This window comes from Nerophis lumbriciformis, linkage group LG06 (genome assembly GCF_033978685.3).
Source record: "Nerophis lumbriciformis linkage group LG06, RoL_Nlum_v2.1, whole genome shotgun sequence".
In the NCBI taxonomy this organism is placed as follows: domain Eukaryota; kingdom Metazoa; phylum Chordata; class Actinopteri; order Syngnathiformes; family Syngnathidae; genus Nerophis; species Nerophis lumbriciformis.
The window spans coordinates 20,082,384-20,101,493 of NC_084553.2; the positions used below are offsets into that span (position 1 = coordinate 20,082,384).

The window sequence follows — 19,110 nt, forward strand, 5'->3', positions numbered from 1 at the left end:
TAAAAATGTTGTTCTTGTTTAGCATTCATATACAGTATGCAGATAAGAGTAATTTGGCGCGGCTCCTTCAAGTGACCGTCAGGAGATTTACCCAAAGGTGGCGGTTTGTTGTGACCGCCTTTTTGAGTCTCTTTGATGTAAACTGTCATTCAGTCTTGTCTTTGATGGAATAAACGGCGCACACATTTTTGTGTGTCAAAAGATACTTAAAGTTGTCTTGTTTTCGCGTTACAAGCACAACAGTACAATCATTTCACCCTTAAAAAAGGATTGGTTCAAGTAAGGCATGAAAACTCCAAAAAGTAGAAGACATTGATGCCCATGTTGTGTACGTGTAGTTCAATAAAATAATGGCACGTGATTTATCTCGATAATGTCTTTATTATGTATTAAAACATCCATTGTGTTGCTTTTCTTACAACAACGACAGTAGCATCTGGTTAAGGCATATTGCATTTTTTTGAACACGTCACTAAAATCACATTTGTCTAGTTGCACTTCTTCATGTTTGCATAACAGTGTTTCCAGTGTCAGGACAGTAAAGATCAAGTGTGGCTTCAACCGCTACATGCCAATCTAGCAACCTTTCAAATCAGAATCAAAACAACAATTAAGACTAATGAGGTGCCATCACATCCTAGAAAGGAGTAAAGTTCATGTCTGGTTCACCACCTACAACATAAGACTAACATCATGAAAACATGTTCACTAATTCACAGGCTGCATAGCATCAAACTTCACATTTTAACATACTTCATTTTCACTTTGACTTCTTGATTCAACGTCATCGTGTTTTACATTTGCAAGGAGACATAAAAAGCCGCTAGGACATGAAATAATATTTTCTTGTCCTTATCATTTAGCTTCCCCTTAGTGTGAAATTCACATTTTTGGACTTCCAGCCTGACAAAAAGGTGTACATGGAAAGGGGCTGGAATGTGGCGCACAGACTTGCCTTAAAAAGATATTTTTCCAGCCGTCACAGTGATTGACTGGTCACCAGCAGTGTGACGGTACAGAACCTACGAGTGAGGGACAGAAAGTGTCTATGGTGTCTCACGTCTTTTCAGTCAACAAATACCATGCAGTGCAGCCTTTGGCCAGCAGGAGTCAGGGATGATGGTACTGTCAAGGAGAATGCAGAGCTTGAAAACCCTCTTCTGTCATTAAAGCCTCCTACCAGGGAACACTTGCATCCTTGCGCTTAACTTCAAGGACAAATTCTAAATAGAGTGGGACAAACATTGATATGGCAATATATCGCAATACTTTTTCTAACGATGTAAAGAAAATGTTTTTAAAGTCGGGTTTTGGGATGATTTTAACTCAAAGATGACCGTGTTGCTGTACTGTTACTTCACTGTGCGGGCTTAGTGGCGAGAAAGGCAGCACAAGAAGTGGACAGTTAAGATGTAGACGATGTTTTTGACATCGAAATGGAAAGAAACTTGACATAGTTTTTGTACAATTGAAATTAATGGGTCATTTGATTTACATTGTTTTTGTCTCAATACTATTCTGTCATCTATTGTACATTTATACAACACCTATTTTAAACTACATTTTAAATTGATCAGTTACCTATGTAGGATATTGCAATATATTGTCGTATTACAATACTGAATCTTAACACATATATTGTGAAGTCCTAGTCAATACCCAGTCTTAATTCTTAACCATTGTATATTTTTAACTTGGAATTTTACAAGATTGAAAGTCGGAATAGTACAGAAAAAAAATCATTTAAATTATACCATGGGAAATGTAATAATTTTACAAGAAAAAAAGCTAAACTTTTACCAAAAAAACAATTGTAGAAAAATAAAGTAATAATATTTTGTGGAAAACATTTAAATTTGACTAAAAAAATGAAGTCGCAATTGCAAAGGATGAAACTGTTGCTAGTATGACAAGAAAATGGAAAATGAGCTGCAAGCATTTTGAAAGTTTTGTACTTTGTTCCCTTACTGTACCCAAAATAAAACGGGACCTTAGAAGTGAGGTGTGTATTGAACCGTGACGATGGCCTACCGTTACACGCCTATTGGTTAGTGAAAACAGAACTTCTGGAGTCACTCTATGGTCGACTAGGTTTCTGGAAGCCTTCTGAGAGGAAGGCTTGATTTGGATCGTAAAGTGATGGATAAACGACACAGACCTCAAAGCAAGCAAGCAAGTACCCTGGTCTTTTCAGCAGGACAAGCAATACATATGCTGGTGTTCTTCCCACTAAATAATATATTTTGTGTGCTGCCAAGAGCGCACTAGTTGACCAATGATTAGCCCTGAAATTGCTGGTTTAGTTGAGGTACGCGTCCACACTTCAAAGCTAATAACAGTCTCATGGGAACAAAGACGAACAGTCAGTGCTACACAAATCCCAGCTGTAAAGTTGTGATATGTGGTGGGATCACTTTGATGGAATCATCTCAAAAACAAAAACAATCTGGGAATGTTCAAAGATAAAACTGCACTGGCGTACTGTAGAGGAAGTGAACACCTGAAAGTAGATGCACAGTTCAAGTGAGTTAGTGTGATTAACCCTGAATAGTACAAAATTGAAACAAATGGATTGTTCTCGTGTGAGTAAAAAATAATATAAAAATAAACCATGTCTGCCTCTGCTGAGAAGAAGAAGCAGATGACAAGAAGACATAAAACAGATGAGCAGCGTGAGGACAAAGGGAAGGAACTTGAGGAATGACTTTGGATTGAGAAGCAGCTGCCGTGAAGACGCGGGCTGCTCGTCAAATTGGGTCCACATGTACAAGCACCAGCAAGGTTTTGCTGACATTGCACGTCTGAGCACGACGCCTGACCTGGCCTGGTTTAAACCTTGACCTCCTCTTCCAGGACATCTTTCTATTACCGCCCCCAAGTGTCTCCAAGTTCAGAGATCTGCTGACTGCATCTTTGTCCGTGCTAAGACGTGAAATTGAAGGCAGGTAAAGAGAAGGCTGTTGACTTGAACCCTGGCCTGGCACCGCTGATCCCACTCAGGATGTGGGAAGCTCAAAGGAAATGAAGCGTTTCAGCCTCTCCAGGTACTGTGCATAGAGTTCTATGTCATTGTGGCCCGCTCCCTCCACCCAGAGGGGCTCCACAGCACGGGGGCAGCGCTCGTACATGGCTAAGCCGTGTGAGAAGTCAATCACTTCATCCTCTGTACCATGGATCACCAGCACTGGAGATGTCACCTTGGACACCTTGTCAATACTGGAGAGACAAAAAACACAACTAGTGGAAGTGCAGACCAAAATAGGACTCTTTTTGGAAAGCTCAACAAATCCACACTTTTTTCAAAGGGTTTTTACGGGGAGGTGCTCATGGGACAAGACTGCTTACTTCAAAGAGTACTAAAAGAGCAAACATAAAAATCTAATTCACATTAACATGTAATCTAATTGCAAATCCATTTTTGAAAGTTGTAGAGAAAGTTTATGTCAATGTTTTTATTTGGTAAATGTTTGTACAAGTTTGAAACAAATACAATGCTAATTTAGGTTAGCATTAGCTTCAGCTATTGTATGTTAGCATCAAGCTAGGAGCCAACCTTTATCCTGTATTGCTTTTTTTTTTGTTTATACCAAGCTGCATCGTGGACTTATTGATGCATACTTGTACAGGATGTGCACTTCATGTGTATATTAATGTACTTTCTTTGTTTCGTTTTAAAGTAACTTCATTGTGGAAACTATAGCTTTACAGAAGAATGTGTTTTCTTTTTTAACCTACCAAATTAAATTCCAACATTCAAGGAGGGCAGTAGAAGTGGGAAAATTATTAATTCGCTGATGCATCAAGATTAGAACATGGGCAAATGTCCAAACATCAATTATTTACGTATGTTATAAAATTGGCCCTTGTGAATAAATTAATGTGAGTGTGAATGTTGTGTGTTTACTGCAATGAGGTGGCGACTTGTCTAGGGTGTACACCGCCTTCCGCCCATGTGCAGCTGAGATAGGCTCCAGCAACCCCCGCGACCCCGTTGCAGGTTTGGTTCAAACTAACCCTGGGAGAACCATTAGCTAACATTCTTTTGAACAATATGTTTTAGTTGGGTTAGTGCGGACACAGAGGAGTGATGAGCAGAGGACAAGCTATGCTAGCTGCGGCGCTAAGAAAGCTTGAATGTGAAGTGGTGGTGCAAGAAAATAAAAAATGCTTTGTTGTCAATGGAAGGCTAGTTGGGCCTGCGTTACAGCAGACGGTAGCCAGCTAAAAGGAGGAAATTAGCAAGTAAATTAATAAATTAGAAGAGACAATAATATCCACACAGTACCGCAAGATGTCTGTTAGCCATAGATATGAATGAGCAGCAGCAACAACAAACATTTCTGAGTTTATGGCGACTGGGGCCAAAGTGTCTGAACATTCTGTGGTTTTAAAAGGCACAAGAATTAAATCAAGGATGCCTGCTCGCCAAGTATGACCTTTTTTTTTTTTTTAATTTAGCAGGCTACTGCAGTTCTCATGCATCTAGTCTTCCATATATGCTATGCGCACCAACGTCCAAAAAACAAAAATGACACATTACAGTATACGTCAATAGGAGCCTTGCAGACATATTATTAATATCAATATATAAACATAATACATTGATCATATATAATAATACTATCTGATATATTAACAATATACATATGTGCATTGTAAACAGAGCCATAGAAGAAAACAATGTTTATGCTAGTAACCAATAACACAGATATGTCTCTAAATATATGTATAACATTTTTTACCTTTCTGAAAAAGAATGCATGTGTCATAGCTAGGGATGTAACGGTATGATAAACCGCAGTGAAATTCCAGACGGTTAGTATACCGTTTAATTTTTAATTGCCGAAAAAACGTAATTTATTAATGCATTTTAGGCAACATTGCTTACTTCCTGGAAACGGAATCGCCGCAGCGTTGGCGCATGCGCACTAGCTCTAACACCACGGAGATTGTTTTCTCTGAAACATTTTTTACATAATGTATGCATTACTTGTGGTTTTTTTTCATTTCACAAAGTTATTATTTAAAAAAAACATCCATGTGACACAGCATTTTTTAAATATTTTATGGTGTATGGTTAATTCCATCCATCCATCCATTTTCTACCACTTGTCCCGTTCGGGGTCGCGGGGGGTGCTGGAGCCTATCTCAGCTGCTTCGGGCGGAAGGCGGCGTACACCCTGGTCAAGTTACCACCTCATCACAGGGCCAACACAGATAGACAGACAACATTCATACTCACATTCACACACTAGGGTCAATTTAGTGTTGCCAATCAACCTATCCCCAGGTGCATGTCTTTGGAGGCGGGAGGAAGCCGGACTACCCGGAGGGAACCCACGCAGTCACGGGGAGAACATGCAAACTCTAAGACAAATTTCTGCTCTATTAATGGATCTGTTCCGATACAGCATGCACATGTACATACATTTAGTACATGTTCATGTACATAACTTAAAAAATACCTCTCTCTATGAAAATGTAGAAATAGAGATAAAGGCATCATGTAATGAGAAAAATCGCTGATACTATTAATGAACAAAAACACAAATATTTGTATTCAAAAATATGGACGTTTATGATGGCATTGCGTTCACACCACACCCCAACATCGTTTTTTTTAATAAACTTAATTAATAATTGTGATTTCAATATTGATAAAAAATAGTCGTAATTATTATTTGGGCCATAACCGTGCAGCTATTTATGTAAGACTAAATCTCATATATGAACACTATATTCATCTATATGAACAAAAAGTGCAATTATGTCTTATGTCCATAAGGTGCCATCTTGCCCGGTTTTCACATTTATTTTGTATTTATTTATGTTAATATTTCCAGCTGAGATAGTCTTCAGCACCCCCCGCGATCCCGAGAGGGACAAGCGGTAGAAAATAGATGGTGGATGGATGTTAATATTTTGTTTCTGGTTTATTACTTTGTTTATAATGCTTGTGTTGCTTTCAAATGCACATTCTATTTTCTACTTGAGATACATAAATTTTGTTGTTGTTGTTTGTGGGTTTTTTTTAAAATCAAACTTGGTTAAAAGATTTTAGTAAAAGTATTTTTTGAACATTTTGAGCATTTAGAAATACCGCAATAATAATAACCATGATAATTTTGGTCACAAAAACCGTGATAAAAAAATGTTCATACCGTGACATCCCCAGACATAGCCAATTATGCAAATGAAACTTTGTAGGGCTGTCCATATTAACGTGTTACCTCAAGTAATTAATCACAAAAAAGTATCGCATTATATGTGTACACACTGATATTAATCATGCAAATCATTTTGACTGTAAGAGCTTTTTTACTTTAACCGCTATATGGTTGGTAATCAGATTAATGCAAATGAGTAAGCATACTTCAACTTGTGTGCTCGATGGCAAATATCGCTCAAAAATACAGCTTGAAAGAACTTTAGATAAAACAGTTGCCAAGCTTTTAAAACATTTAAAAACGTTCCTAGATAACATTCTGGCAATAAAATTGAATTTGTGTGCAAATATTGGGCTCTTTTCTTAAGTTAATTTCAGTAATCACTTGTGAATAATCACGGTTAAACCAAATTCCAAAATGTGATTAATATCATTTGAAAAATGTAATACATTGATAGCCCTAATACTATGACATCATTCCCCATCACGCCCACTAATACATTGCCAATCTGTGGTACACAATGCACATGTAAAAAGGCTGAAGATAGCACAGACTTCAACCTTGTAACATATTGATGAGAGACGACCATTCAACCACTGAACAAGACTAAATGCAGTGTTTGCATGTATTGTGATTATTGTGTGCGTGTAATAATCACCTGGGGAAAGCATCGAAACAGTAGGTTTTACGTGTGGCAGGGAAAGCCACTCGCAGTCCCGACATGAGTGGAGAGTGCAGGATGACGGCTGCACATTCATGACGGGAAGCCAAATCAATGGTGGGAACAGTGCCAATGCTCTGACCATACAGGATGATGTTCTCAGGTGGTACTCTGTATCTGTGTGCAAAAATTTTTTTTTTATGAAACATATAGTTTCATAATTTTCACATATACATTAGCCAAATTCAAATATGTACCAATCAAAATGCAGGACCATCACGTCGACAAAGGATTAAGAATAAAAAACATTTAAACACAAAAGTAAATATAACTCCATAAATTAATAATGGAAGTATAGAGGTCAAACAATGTACAAATAATATGAATTAGTTGAAGTAACAGTACAAACATATGGTGTTTGTTTACAAGGCTTTTATAGCGTCACACACATAATATTTAACAAATGCAGACCAGCCTTTGACTGGCGGGAGTCATGGCTACCGATAGTGCCAAGGAGAAGCCAGAGCTTGAAAACCCTCTTTTGTGGTTAAAGTCTCTTATTTTGGTAGTGCTGCCACTAACTATAGTAGGTAGGGATATATTGTTGTTTCATTCCTGTGAGAATCATGTGAGTGACTGAAGCATTAATGAGTGAGACAATCCAGGACTAGCTGTAGTGTGCTCAAACAACCACTTGATAGCATCTATGAACAGATAATACTGTATAATCTCTTTCTCTTTTGGATTTATCAGGTCGGTAGTGCAGTATGAACGCATTCGTCCCTCACGCTTTAAATGAGGGTTGAGGTAAAACCTAACCCACACCGAGGCCTGGGCGATAGATCGATTTTATCGATAAATTTGAGTTTTTTGTTGCAGACGATTTAAAAAATTAAAACATCTATATTTTTCCTCCTGTTGCTCCAGCATATTTTTTTGCCCCTATGAGCTTCCGTATCCCTCACCCACCCCCTCATTTCATTAGCGAAGATCCACAAGCTTTGCAAAACATGACTAATGCAAAAGTTAATGAGAACAAGACGTTTGCTGCAAAAGAAAATAAAGTGTTGTCAGTGCTTTAACATTGCGGCAACAGGCGTGAAACAAATCACTGCACGCTGCAATATTTCTTTAAGAAAGGCAGGAGCACAACAAACTTAATCCAGCATCTGATACAGCATCTTGCCGAGTGGGGGAAATGCAACTCATTAAAAGTCCAACCTGACCGCAACAACAAAAAACTCCACCTTAGAAGCAGCTTACTATGGCAAAAATCATCCACCTAAGGTACCATGTACAGTTTGATTAAAAAAAAGAGAACTATGCAAAGAGCGATCACTTAAGCAGTCGCTCTGCACATTCAAACTGGACAGAGGTGCTGAAAAACTTGTGGCATTATAACGCATTTAATCATCAATATAGTTGTATTTGTCTATAACATCAGCACACACACTAACAAGGAGCCCAAGATACTTCAGGGAAAAAGCCCGTGTTTATCCACTTACTAGAATTATATAGTCATCTCAATGTTTTACTTATTTATTTATTTGCATACAATGTACAATCCTACATTTTTGTTTAGAGAAGTATTTTATTCAAACAAAAGTATTGCTTACCGTAGGAAACTCTTAATTTAGTTATTTGAAAATGATTGCATAAAAAGTACAATTTATTACTGGTCTAAAAATAACATTATACAAATTTAAAGTTTGCAGTGTATGCTGTTACGTTTCAAACAACTATTTTGGATCAAATAAAAGCAAAACTTGCTTTCAATTACCTCTGTCTTTTGTATTTAATGGTTTCTCTAAAAAGTAAGGAAAAAAAATCAGAAAACATAAAAAATATATATTTTATCTATATGAACAAAAAGTGCAGTTATGTATTATGTCCATAAGGTGCCATCTTGCACAGTTTTCACATTTATTTTGTATTTATTTATGTTAATATTTCCAGCTGAGATAGTCTTCAGCACCCCTCGCGACCGCGAGAGGGACAAGCGGTAGAAAATGGATGGATGTTAATATTTTGTTTCTGTATAATTACTTTGTTTATAATGCTTGTGTTGCTTTCAAATGCACATTCTATTTTCTACTTGACTACTTTCTACTACAAATACCGCAATAATGATAACCGTGATAATTATGGTCACAATAACCATGGTAAAATATTTTCAAACCTTGACATCTCTAGACATAGCCAATTATGCAAATTAAACTTTGTAGGGCTGTCCAAATTAACATGTTAACTCGGGTAATTAATCACAAAAAAATTATCACATTATCCATGTACACACTGATATTAATCATGCAAATTATTTTGACCGTAAGAGCTTTATTACTTTAACCGCTATATGGTCAGTGATCAGATCAATGCAAAAGAGTAAGCATACTCCAACTTGTGTGCTCGGTGGCAAATATCGCTCCAAAATACAGCCTGAAAGAACTTCAGATAACATTTTTGGTGAAAAAAATCGAAGATTCTATTTTCAGGCCGTATCGCCCAGGCCTACCCAGACACACTGTAGGGTGTCCCGATCCAATGTAACAGTGGTGTGCTAGCACCAAGTGCGAGGACCGATGTCAGATGTGTGGCTTTACTTTAAGTCTAAAAAATACATCACAGCTGGCCAATAAAGCCGATTCTGATATCAGAAACATTAAAAAAATATAAGAAAAAGAAATGTTAATAATAACATGTGTTTTAAATATTGATTGGCAACACTAATTTGGCCCTATGAGTGAATGTGAGTGTGAATGTTGTCTGTCTATCTGTGTTGGCCCTGCGATGAGGTGGCGACTTGTCCGCCCGTGTGCAGCTGGGATAGGCTCCAGCACCCATACTTATATATTTTCAAGTATTTCTTATATATATATATATATATATATATATATATATATATAAATAAATATAAATAATACGTTCATATATGAGTATATCCGTTCGGCCACCGTGTTCAATGGAGAAGTCTGATCTACAAAATGTGAAGGCAGCATACCCCTTCCCCTTTGAGCTGTCCTGGATGAACTGAAATTGTTTTTTCCAATCATTTTGGAACTTGCAAGCGTACTTATTCTTCTTACTCGTCGTCGCCATGTCTCTTCTTTTTTCTTCTGCTTCGTCTCTGTTATGTTTTTGGACATTACTACTTGCCGTAGTTTTGAAGCAATGCATGATGGGAATCCGGATGTTGTGTGTCAGTGTATTAACGTGCCGGCTGGAATAAACACACGCTGAGAAATAGCTCCGTGCCTGCCTACTTTATGGGTTATAGATAAACCTATGGATAACGGAGACATATATAATAGTCTCCTTTTCAGGTGAGAGAGGACGCTAAAGGCAGTGCCTTTAAGGCACGCCCCCAATATTGTTGTCCGGGTGGAAATCGGGAGAAATTCGGGAGAATGGTTGCCCCGGGAGATTTTCGGGAGGGGCACTGAAATTCTGGAGTCTCCCAGGAAAATCGGGAGGGTTGGCAAGTATGCCAGCACCCCCCGCGACCCCGTAAGGAACAAGCGGTAGAAAATGGATGGATGGATGGATAAAACATTTGTTTATCCTTTTTAAAGAAAATATATGCATCTTTGTAAATCAAAATGATCATGACGTCATATATAATGATGTAATATTGACCGCGCCCCTAGCCACGCCTCCACACACATTCAACGATGTCAAAATGAAGAGGTATCGGTATCAGTAACACTGGCCCTGCCTTTATTTGGTATTGGACTGATACCAAAATATGATTTTGACTGTAGTGTTTGTTTTTGGGTTGTATTGTACCGCTGTTGACTATCTTGACTGTTACACAATGTCTATTGACATGTTATTAAACGTGTAGAGCCGAATTAGCACCAGTCATATCCCTTGTAACTCACTTGTTGGTCAAGACCTGCCAGGCCGCCTCGATGTCGGCATACAGGTTGCTCTCGGAGGGTTTTCCACTGCTGATTCCATAGCCTGAGTAGTCGTAGGAAAAGACGTTACAGTTGATCCTGGAGCCCAGGCCGATGTAAAAACTGCACATCTGTCCCAAATCGACGGCGTTTCCGTGGGAGAAGAGGAGCGTGTAGCGGCTGTTCGGAGCACTGCGCACAAACACGCAGCCCACCCGGTTGCCCCTGCTGCTCCTGGTGCTGAACACCTCCACTACGTCCAGTTCCCGCTGGGAGTACTGCCAGTCTGCTCGCTCGGTCAAATGTAAGCTCGTAGCGCCATTTGCATCCGTTTGCACGGAATAGGTCGGCTCTGGGGGGAGGAAGGCTAGTTTGGCCGCGATGCGACTGGGACAAGGCGGACAACAGAATAGCCAACATAGTTCACTCAGAGAAAACCCATTCATCCTTGGTCCGTGTTCGGGCATTTAGGTGAAAAGCGGTGTTTTGGAGTGAGGATCTAGTTTGTGGCCATTAACAAAGCTAATAGGTAGCTTGCTGACAGGTGGCTGCGTTCTTGGCTTCCGTGCTAACAAGCTCGCTAGCCAGCGGGGCGCTTATAAACAAACCTCTCTTTTCCGCTGATAAAGTATCACCATGGTGAAGCAAAAATAAATAAAATTTTAAAGCCAAAACGAAAAGAAGAGTATAGTATTTGCGCTATCATAATATAGGTTATTTTTCAATTGTGCCTGGTTGATAGAAATTTAAATTAGAGTGAAAGAAGAGATCTTTGTCCAACCGGGAAAGCCAAACGTATACTTCCGGTTGAGCCGGATATCCTGTTTTGCTTGTGACGTATCGCCGCAATTAAGGTATTTTTATGTCAAATCGAATAAATAATTATGTCTACAGCAACATTACACATGATCATTTCATTAGGTTTTATTCAATCGACTCATTATTAATAATAATGTTTTTTTGTCTTGTTATGTTTGGTGGTTCTGTGTGGTCATTGTTCGCCGTAGTGTTTCCATCCATCCATCCATTTCTACCGCTTGTCCCTTTTGGGGTAGTGGGGGGTGCTGGAGGCTATCCCAGCTGCATTCGGGCGGAAGGCGGTGTACACCCTGGACAAGTCGCCATCTCATCGCAGGGCCAACACAGATAGACAGACAAAATTCACACTCACATTCACACACTAGGGCCAATTTAGTGTTGCCAATCAACCTATCCCCAGGTGCATGTCTTTGGAGGTGGGAGGAAGCCGGAGTACCCGGAGGGAACCCACGCAGTCACAGGGAGAACATGCAAACTCCACACAGAAAGACCCAGGATTGAACCCAGAACCTTCGTATAAAAAAACTAAATCAAGCATCAGTCATAATAGGGATATGATGTACAAATAAACAGTGTACTTGAACTTGAAGTTCTCACACAAAGTATTTCAGTGCACTCATGTTCCTATAAAACACATTGAAAACAATGTGACTAATACTAATTGTATTAATCAAAATGTCATTCTGATAACAATAGCACAGTAAAATATAAATTCATACTTTAATGCATATTACATTTATACACTTAACAATTGCCTTTCATATTTCAATACTCCCTATTAATACAGTATGAGTATAGTGAAATAGTGCATACTTTTCTTGACTTGGCGGTTCAAGCTTCAATTGCACTTTGGGCGTGACCCCCTTATGGAGGAGAAATTAACATTCAATTCACGGGCAACAACTCTGCAGGCTACAGAGTATGGTGTACATTCCTGCAGTCAGCATGCCTATTGCACACTCCACTACACACCCACACATGCAACATCTGTGGCCTTACGGTGACCAGCCTGTGCAATAATCATGCTGTTCTGACAGAGAAAATGTGTGCACAAACTCAATTGATATTAGATGATTACAATTTTGACAATATTGGACATTTGAGAGCAATAATGCAGGTATAAAGTAGACTGAAAATGTACCATAGTAGCAATATAAAATATAACATATATGTAATATTTACATATTATCTATACAGTATATGATATATACCGATATATTATATTATATTTTTATATACCTACTCAGTGGCCTAGTGGTTAGAGTGTCCGCCCTGAGATCGGTAGGTTGTGAGTTCAAATCCCGGCCGAGTCATACCAAAGACTATAAAAATGGGACCCATTACCTCCCTGCTTGGCACTCAGCATCAAGGGTTGGAATTGGGGGTTAAATCACCAAAAATGATTCCCGGGCGCGGCCACCGCTGCTGCCCACTGCTCCCCTCACCTCCCAGGGGGGGATCAAGGGTGATGGGTCAAATGCAGAGAATAATCTCGCCACACCTAGTGTTTGTGTGACAATCATTGGTACTTTAACTTTAACTTTAACATATACAATATATAATAATTACCATGTACAATATTACAGTATATTTAACAGCTGCAGCATAAAATAGAGAGTAGATCCAGCAGAAAATATACATTATAAACAAAGAGAGGTAGCTATTGTTGTATTATTGTAATAGAAAAGAAAGCATCAAGAATATAGCGGATGCTGGAAATAGAAGGAGGACTGAACCATCCGGAAACTAAACCAGTTTACAGGGCAGATCCGCCACATCCAATATGGCAATCATTCTGATATATATACAGATGGAACTAAAAAAAATTGGAATATTGCAAATTTGTGTTTATTTCAGCAATTAGATTTACAAGATGATACTAATACTGTATATGGCAGAGGCTAATGACATGCAACTCAATATATTTAAACTCTTCTTTTGATATAATTATAAATATTATGGCTTAAAGCTTAAGAAATCCCCAATTTGAAAGTCTCAGAACATTTTGGGTTTTCAAAAACACTAAGCCATGATCATCAAAATTATAACAAAAAAAGTCTTGACAATCTCACTTTGCATATATTGCGTCTATATCACATATTAGTTTTCCATTGACATGAACAAATGTTATTCTAATTTTTTTAGTTTCACCTGCATATTTCCCAATAGGTCTTCCGGCGTGGCCGTGTTTGTTCTATTCCTTCACATTTTAGGACCATTTGCATTCAGAGCCCCCCTGGATGTAAACGTAGGTAATCATGGTTACATACAGCTACTGTGCTTTGGGATGTAGGCATGCCCTTCTGTAACATTCATATACATCTTCCTAGCTACTATTACCAAAAAATTCAATATACCAGTAGGAACAAACACAAAATAAAAGACATGAAGGAAAAACAGACCATGAGATCTTTTATTTAATCAAACGTCTTTCAGCTATTGGTTTTTCTCAGCAAGCAGTTGGATGGTTTGCAAATTACCTCACAAGTGGAACTCAGGCTGTTCAGATAGAATGTTCCTCCTCGGACGTACTGCAAGTGAAAAAGGGTGTCCCTCAAGGCTCTGTGTTGGGCCCCTTATTATTCACTATTTACATAAATAATCTTGGACTGAATATTCCGAACTCAACTTTCCATTTCTATGCTGATGATACTGTCATATACTGCACAGCACCCAACAGAAACTAAAAGAGTCCAAAAACCAAACAGAACCTAGCCAAACAAAAACATGATCAACAGACATGACACAAAACCATTCTTTGTATCACTCCATCTTATCAATCTTGTCTTTTAACAAAGAAACAAGGAAGTCACAATCTTCGTTCAATGAATGTTCTGCAATTTGTCGTCCCCAAAGTAAGAACTGAACTGGGCAAGAAAGCATTTAAGTTTTCAGCACAGAAGGCTGAGAATAACCTACAAACGAATATTCAACTTCAAACCCTTGTTCCATTGAATGAGTTTAAAGCTTCTGTGAAAGGACTGCAGTCTACCTTGTCTGTATGCACATGTGTTATGTGAGCAAGTTTTAATGTTGTAAATGGGATGTTTTATGTATTTGCTTACTGTTTTTAATGTAACCTTGCTGCTGCCCTCTTGGCCAGGTCTCCCTTGGAAAAGAGATCTTTGATCTCAATGGGTTTTTACCTGGTTAAATAAAGGCTAAATAAATAAAAAAAAAGATCTAGAGCTGATCCAAACACTGATTGTGTAGCAATGTTTTTTAAAATTTCAATATAAAATGATCTGTGACAGCAAAATATTCATGTTTCTTAAGAATTAATTCAACATTTTTATGTCAAATCGAACAAATAATTATGTCTACAGTCAGAATTCTGTCAAAAACATGTTATGAATAGTTTTGTTAAATAAAAATACAAATATGTGTAATAAACTTCAGTCATTGGAGTCAGCCGCTGATACTCAGCAGTATTAGCAGATGAACTATGCAAGGAATCCACGCCTGGGAAGCATCAATAGACACATTTAATCTCTGAAAACATTCTCTTCACATATTTTCCCAGAGGGAGGTTATTACTAGCAGACTAACATGGACTTTCTTAACATCTTTGTGTCATATAGCGTGACATGTTTCTATTTAATGACCTTAATTAAATTCAGTTTTACAGCAGCCATGTGGACAGTATAGCAACACAAAAAAAACCTTTGTTCTACATATATGTACATATTTACAACTTTGCAACTGCACATAACTGTACATAAATAATAAATACTATTCACTAGGGACATAGGCGCCGATCTACATTTCTGCCAGTGGGTGCTCGATGTGTGTGTATTAGTGTTGTTCCGATACCAATATTTTGGTACAGGTACCAAAAGTATTTCCGTACTTTTCGGTACTTTTCTAAATAAAGGCCACGACAAAAAAAATTCATTATTGGCTTTATTTTAACAAAAAAATCTTACGATGCAGTAAACATGTTTCTTATTGCAATTTTGTCCTTAAATAAAATAGTGAACATACAAGACAACTTGTCTTTTATTAGTAAGTAAACAAACAAAGGCTCCTAATTCAGCTGCTGATGTATGCAGTAACATATTGTGTCATTTATCATTCTATTATTTTGTCAACATTATTAAGGACAAGTGGTAGAAAATGAATTAATCTACTTGATCATTTACTGTTAATATCTGCGTACTTTCTCTTTTAACATGTTCTATCTACACTTCTGTTAAAATGTAATAATCACTTATTCTTCTGTTGTTTGATACTTTACATTAGTTTTGGATGATACCACAAATTTGGGTATCAATCCGACACCTATAGTTACAGGATCATACATTGGTCATATTCAAAGTCCCCATGTGTCCAGGGACATATTTCCTGAGTTTATAAACAAAATTTAAATTAAAAAAAAAAAAAAGAAGATTTTGTGATGTTAAAAAATATCGATTTAATCATAGTAGTATCGACTAGATACGCTATTGCAGTGATTTTCAACCTTTTATGAGCCGCGACACACTTTTTACATTTACAAAATCCTGCGGCACACCACCAACCAGAATGACACAAAATGACACTCTAACACGGTATATAGTACATATAGTTAACAAAATAGTTTCCAGTCCTGGGCATGACGTTAAAGTGCATCCGGCAGTGGAGGCTCCTCTATGGGGTCTTGGGGCACTAGGAGGTTAACCCCTTTACTACTGTTACCCCAGGTGGCCCTTGGCAAGGCCTAGTACCTGACTGTCCCCTAGCCTGGGATACGGTGTAGACCTCAACGGCGGAGCAGGCGGAAGACGGTAGATTTAAGAACTACCACAACGGCTGCGATGGCGGGAGAAGGCTTCAGCAGAAAAGGGTCCCCAGTCGTCTTGGACTCCATGCCACTGGACCCTAACCCGATTCTGTCAAGGATCGTGTGGTGACTTTCTGTGCACCAGTCTGCCTTATCCCAATAAACATCTGTTCAGTATTTTAACATAAAAGTGTTTGTATGTGAGGCATTAAAAGTCACAAAATGCAACGGGTCCATCAGACCCACAAACACTGGCTGAGTAACAACAATATGAACGTTGCACGGAAAATTTCTCTGCCAGTGTCTGCATCCCACAGGGATTCTTCTTTTGTGTTTCTGCACCTGCGGTTCCCACACAAGGTTGCAACATTGTTTGTCAACACTGTGTGTATGTGTGTGTGTGTGTGTGTGATTGTGTGTGTGTGTGTGTGTGTGTGTGTGTGTGTGTGTGTGTGTGTGTGTGTGTGTGTGTGTGTGTGTGTGTGTGTGTATGATACACAGAACATCAATTTCCACACTTCTATTAGCCCCAGGTCCAGTGGACCCGGACATCTTATATGTAATAGAAATGTGTAGGGGGCAGTGACGTGCGGTGAGGTTCATGACTGGTGAGGCACTGACTTCATCACAGTCAGATTTACAAACATATGAACCCTAAAGAGTATCTTATTCACCATTTGATTGGCAGCAGTTAAAGGGTTATGTTTAAAAGCTCATACCAGCATTCTTCCCTGCTTGGCACTTAGCATCAAGGGTTGGAATTGGGGGTTAAATCACCAAAAAATATTCCAGGGCGCGGCGCCGCTGCTGCCCACTGCTCCCCTCACCCCTCAGGGGGTAATCAAGGGGATGGGTCAAATGCAGAGGACAAATTTCACCACAACTAGTGTGTGTGACAATCATTGGTACTTTAACTTTACACATACAATCTGTAGCACACAAGAAAGCACATTTAATAAAAAAAACGTTATTATGGTCTTACCTTTACTTATAAATGAAGTCCATGCGCAGCTCCTTTTGAACAAAAGCATTGATAACTTGTTTATAGAAGTCTTCCTTATCTTTCTTCAGTTTTAAAAGTCTATCTGTCTCGATGGAGATCTTCCTTTAATTATTACCTCCTGCTTCGATTGAAAGTCCAGTTCAGAAAACTGTTTTATTTTAGATATGTAATCCTCCATGTTAAAAGTCCAGGCGAGAGGAAAAAATAAACGATCGCTGCTAACTGTTGCTGCTTGTTGTCACTTCTTCTGCAGCCGAGTAGTCGCAAGAATGATCTCTGGGATCACTAGCGCCCTCTACCACCAGGAGGCGGGATTACTGCGAGCCTCAGCCAGTGTGTCTTCGCAGCCGTTTTATGATTGCTCAGCACAAGAAGTACGTTACACACATACAGTTGTTGACAAAATACACTGTACATTATATACCTCAGCTAACTAAACTATGGAAATGTATAACATAATTCATATAGCAATACGGTCTCACTGCACAGCAGGCCAGCAGTTAGAAGAGTCATTGCGCAATCCATGGTGAGGCTCAACTCAGTGACGTGCCTCAACTGGCTGGTGACTCACCGCAAGTCTCTTCTAAGTATTTGAACGGCAAATGTGAAAATTCAGCGATGTTGAATAAAAATAATCTAAAACTGGTGAAGTTAAATGGAAAATAACTTTATAGTATAATCACTGGATACATACAACAATTTAATTATTATTATTTTTTTTTTTTTACATTTTTTTTCTTTCCATGATGGCACGTGAGGCCCCGCCTCACCTGCTTCCCCTGACTGCACGTCACTGGTAGGGGGGGGGGGGGGGGGGGGGGTATGGTGTGTGGTCATTAAATATGTATTCTGATATACAGTATGTTCTTCACAGAAAATGAGCCAAAGTCAGTGAGTCTCAGTTTGAAAAATTAATTAATTGTATCATTTTTCTTTTAATAAAAAATGAAAACGGGTCCCACAGACCCGAACACCACACAAGTGTTTTTAATTATGGACTATTTGATCTGTGACTTATTTATTATGCAAAACGGACCAAACACGCTACAAAATTAATACAACAAGATAGATTTTTCAAAACATATGTTAAAGAATGAAAGTTGCCATCAATCCCACGTAGGTGCTTGGCATTGTCGGCGCCAATGACTAGGGATGTGACGGTTCGACATTCTCACAGTTTGATTCCTCAGTACGGGTTAATTTTAGCTACAGCGAGGAAACAAAATACAAAACATAAAACTGTCAATTCCTCATAATATCAATCAGTTTTTGGGCAATGGGTAGATATTGCTGCGACTTGTCCAGGGTGTACCCCCCAATTGTCTGGGGGAGTGGGTGGGCAGGATTGTCCATGATGGCCAGCAGTTTGTCCAGTGTCCTCCAGTCCCTCACTGACACAAACGCCTCCAACTGTGTGCCAATAGTTTGGCTGGCTTTACGGATCAGTTTGTCAATCCGGTTTAAGTCTCTTTTGCTGGTGCTGCTCCCCCAACAAACCACTGCACACCTTAAAAGACCTAAGCTTCCTCAGGAAAAAGAGTCTGCTCATTCCCTTCTTGTATACAGCTTTGCTGTTGTCCTTCCAGTCCAGTCTGCTGTTCAAGTGGACGCCCAGGTACTTGTACTGCCCCACTACTGCCACCTCTCGGCCCTGGATCTTGATGGGCTCCACAGGGGTCATTGTCTTCTTGAAGTGAATGACCCCTGTGGAGCCCATCATTTATTAACTACGAACGGATATGGTTAACATAAAGAGCAAATATATAATATACAGTAAAGACACCACAGCCGGTGTTTCCTTA

At 38.8% G+C, this 19,110-nt stretch overlaps 1 protein-coding gene across 1 annotated transcript; it reads right to left on the bottom strand.

Moving 5' to 3' along the window:
* Positions 1–264: 264 nt before the first annotated feature.
* Positions 265–11,543, bottom strand: abhd17c (abhydrolase domain containing 17C, depalmitoylase). The gene is made up of 3 exons (XM_061963870.2): positions 10,707–11,543; positions 6,826–7,005; positions 265–3,216 (listed from the first exon to the last, which is right to left on the bottom strand). Exons 1-3 carry the CDS (start codon positions 11,189–11,191, stop codon positions 2,997–2,999), a joined length of 885 nt encoding a protein of 294 aa, XP_061819854.1. The 5' UTR covers positions 11,192–11,543; the 3' UTR covers positions 265–2,996.
* Positions 11,544–19,110: the final 7,567 nt, after the last annotated feature.

Bases quoted from the DNA above. Each gene is read 5' to 3' on its own strand.
- abhd17c (XM_061963870.2), bottom strand. From the start codon at position 11,191: ATGCCCGAACACGGACCAAGGATGAATGGGTTTTCTCTGAGTGAACTA. The intron at 7,006-10,706 runs GTGAGTTACAAG...TTTTGCACACAG, and splicing joins TGGCAGGTCTTGACCAACAA to ATACAGAGTACCACCTGAGA. The intron at 3,217-6,825 runs GTGATTATTACA...TTGTCTCTCCAG, and splicing joins TGTTTCGATGCTTTCCCCAG to TATTGACAAGGTGTCCAAGG.